This window comes from Manihot esculenta, chromosome 8, assembly GCF_001659605.2.
Source record: "Manihot esculenta cultivar AM560-2 chromosome 8, M.esculenta_v8, whole genome shotgun sequence".
In the NCBI taxonomy this organism is placed as follows: Eukaryota; Viridiplantae; Streptophyta; class Magnoliopsida; order Malpighiales; family Euphorbiaceae; genus Manihot; species Manihot esculenta.
The window spans coordinates 1,866,803-1,868,984 of NC_035168.2; the positions used below are offsets into that span (position 1 = coordinate 1,866,803).

At 37.7% G+C, this 2,182-nt stretch overlaps 1 protein-coding gene across 1 annotated transcript; it reads right to left on the reverse strand.

Moving 5' to 3' along the window:
- Positions 1-511: 511 nt before the first annotated feature.
- On the reverse strand, positions 512-1,971 carry LOC110620715 (putative homeobox-leucine zipper protein ATHB-51). The gene is made up of 3 exons (XM_021764539.2): positions 1,569-1,971; positions 1,141-1,478; positions 512-1,049 (listed from the first exon to the last, which is right to left on the reverse strand). The coding sequence occupies exons 1-3, from the start codon at positions 1,663-1,665 to the stop codon at positions 843-845; spliced, it is 642 nt and encodes a 213-aa protein (XP_021620231.1). The 5' UTR covers positions 1,666-1,971; the 3' UTR covers positions 512-842.
- Positions 1,972-2,182: the final 211 nt, after the last annotated feature.

Here is a 2,182-nt window from a genome sequence, read left to right on the forward strand (position 1 = left end):
GGAGATTGGAGAGTTGGACCTGTCATCTGATCTGATATCTGTCCATTTGCTTTTTTCCTCTTCTATTTACAAATAATAAAAACATGCTACAAAAACCTAATGCATAATGTATTAACTATGGATTATCACCATAAATGGCATAATTTATACAGTGAAAAGGATATTGCAATCCCTGGAAAAACCCATAAATATTTACCCTTTCTAAATCCATATTTATTTTTTTAATTTTGAAAATTATATCCATATTAATTTTCAGTCTAATAATTATTTTAGAGGCTATATATTCAATGCTCTCGGAAATTTCATTAATCTCTCCCGTTTCAGTCAGAAAGAATCTCTCATTTTTCTTTCGTAGTTTTTGTATCAAGTTTAAAAATAGGCGAACGTAGGACAAGCAATAAATCCTTTGTGAGGGCAGGTGGTTTAAAATACACAATGATGTCTTTGATAGTTGAAAACTGTTTGCAACAGAATGGCAATTTCTCATGCACACAAAGAATAGGCACATAGTCTCCTGAATTCCCCATGCATCAATATATTTGCTCAAGTCTTTCAAAAGCACGACCAGGGATTGGGCCACTAGCCTCACCCAAACCATGTACAAACCATGGATTTTCCTTCTATATTGGAAGATGGGATTTGAAACTTGAATATATTAAGGCAGGTTCCTTCCAATTATTATTACATTCTAATACGTAACTCAACATCAGGAGACATGCATCTTCATTGTTCATCACCTAATAATACTATGAAGGCAGACACTAGCTACGCTAATCTAATTAATTACTCTACCATAATAATTAATAATTAAGCAGTATAAACAACAATTATAATCCTATTAATTAAGGATAAGATGGAAGCACAGCCCAGTATGGTGATGTTACTGGGTTATATTCATCAACATAGTTGCACTCTGCAAGCTTCCCATTAGAGCTCCGAATTGCTACCGGTGTGCTTTCCACAGTCTCTTCACCGGAAATCTCTGTGTAGCCCGTTGACACTTGCTTCCTGGTGGCTTGCTCCCGCAGGATAGCTTTCAGTTTCATAACCTTATATGAACAAAAATATACATCATTAGTTAATAAGTTCACAGAAATCAGATGATCATGAGATGAGATTTGATAATTAACTTGCACCAACCTCTTCTTGAAGCTTCTGTTTTTCTACAGAAACAACATCAAACTCTTGTTTAAGTGCATCATATAAGCGTTCAAGCTGCTTAGCTTTCCACCTAGCTCGTCTATTTTGGAACCAAACAGCAATCTGTCTAGGTTGCAGCCCTAACTCACGAGACAGCTTCATTTTCCTATCAGGGTCCAACTTAATCTCCTCTTGAAAGCTTCTCTCCAGTGAGTCCAACTGATCACTCGTCAATCTCTTCTTCTTGTCATGAATCCCAAAGCTGAGCTTGTCCATAGCTGCAGGGACCATCACTTGTGGTGTCTCCGCCATTGCTGGGTGCTGCTTCACATCAATTCCTAGCAAAGAAACGAAATTATATGATCTAGTGATTGCTGAAACTTTCCATGCAAAAGAAAAGAAAAAGTGGGTAAACAAAAGAGTGTTACCTTGATTATTAAACTGATCATATCTATAGTCATAGAGGAAGTTAAAGGAATTGTCTGGACGAGAGACGAAGGTTCTTAAGTTGCTATGCCAATCCATGATTTGGCTAGAGACAAAGGGGTCTAACTTTGTCTCTTCTCCCACAAATGAAACCAGAAAATGTATCAGTAATATATATGAAAGTTGGGGGAAGATGGACCACAGAGAGAGAGAGAGAGAGGAAGCAAGGAGAGGCGTGGATGAGGGAGTTGGAATCGTAAAGAATTTGTCTTTTGGGGAGCAACAAAGTGAAAATAAACAGAGAGGGTTCTATAACTTAATCTCACTTTTGGGGCGCAACAAAAGGAAGCGTAAGAGGGAGAGGAGAAGAAAGTTGTCGGTGGAAGGGAGAGAGAAGAGCGAGAAGGACGACGCGTGAGAAAGGGGAAGGTATAATGTCAGTTTTGTAGAAGCAGCGCAGCGCAGCTACAGGTCTCTCTGCTTGGGACCATGTCAATGGGGACCTTTGAATTTGATTCCTCTCTCTCTCTCTATGGATCACATTCAAATTTTTATTAATTCATTTAGTTATAACATTCATCACTTTGTCTATTTTTAATAATCATATTAATTGATA

Bases quoted from the DNA above. Each gene is read 5' to 3' on its own strand.
- LOC110620715 (XM_021764539.2), bottom strand. From the start codon at position 1,665: ATGGATTGGCATAGCAACTTAAGAACCTTCGTCTCTCGTCCAGACAAT. The intron at 1,479-1,568 runs GTAACACTCTTT...TTTCTTTGCTAG, and splicing joins TGATCAGTTTAATAATCAAG to GAATTGATGTGAAGCAGCAC. The intron at 1,050-1,140 runs GTTGGTGCAAGT...TGTTCATATAAG, and splicing joins AACAGAAGCTTCAAGAAGAG to GTTATGAAACTGAAAGCTAT.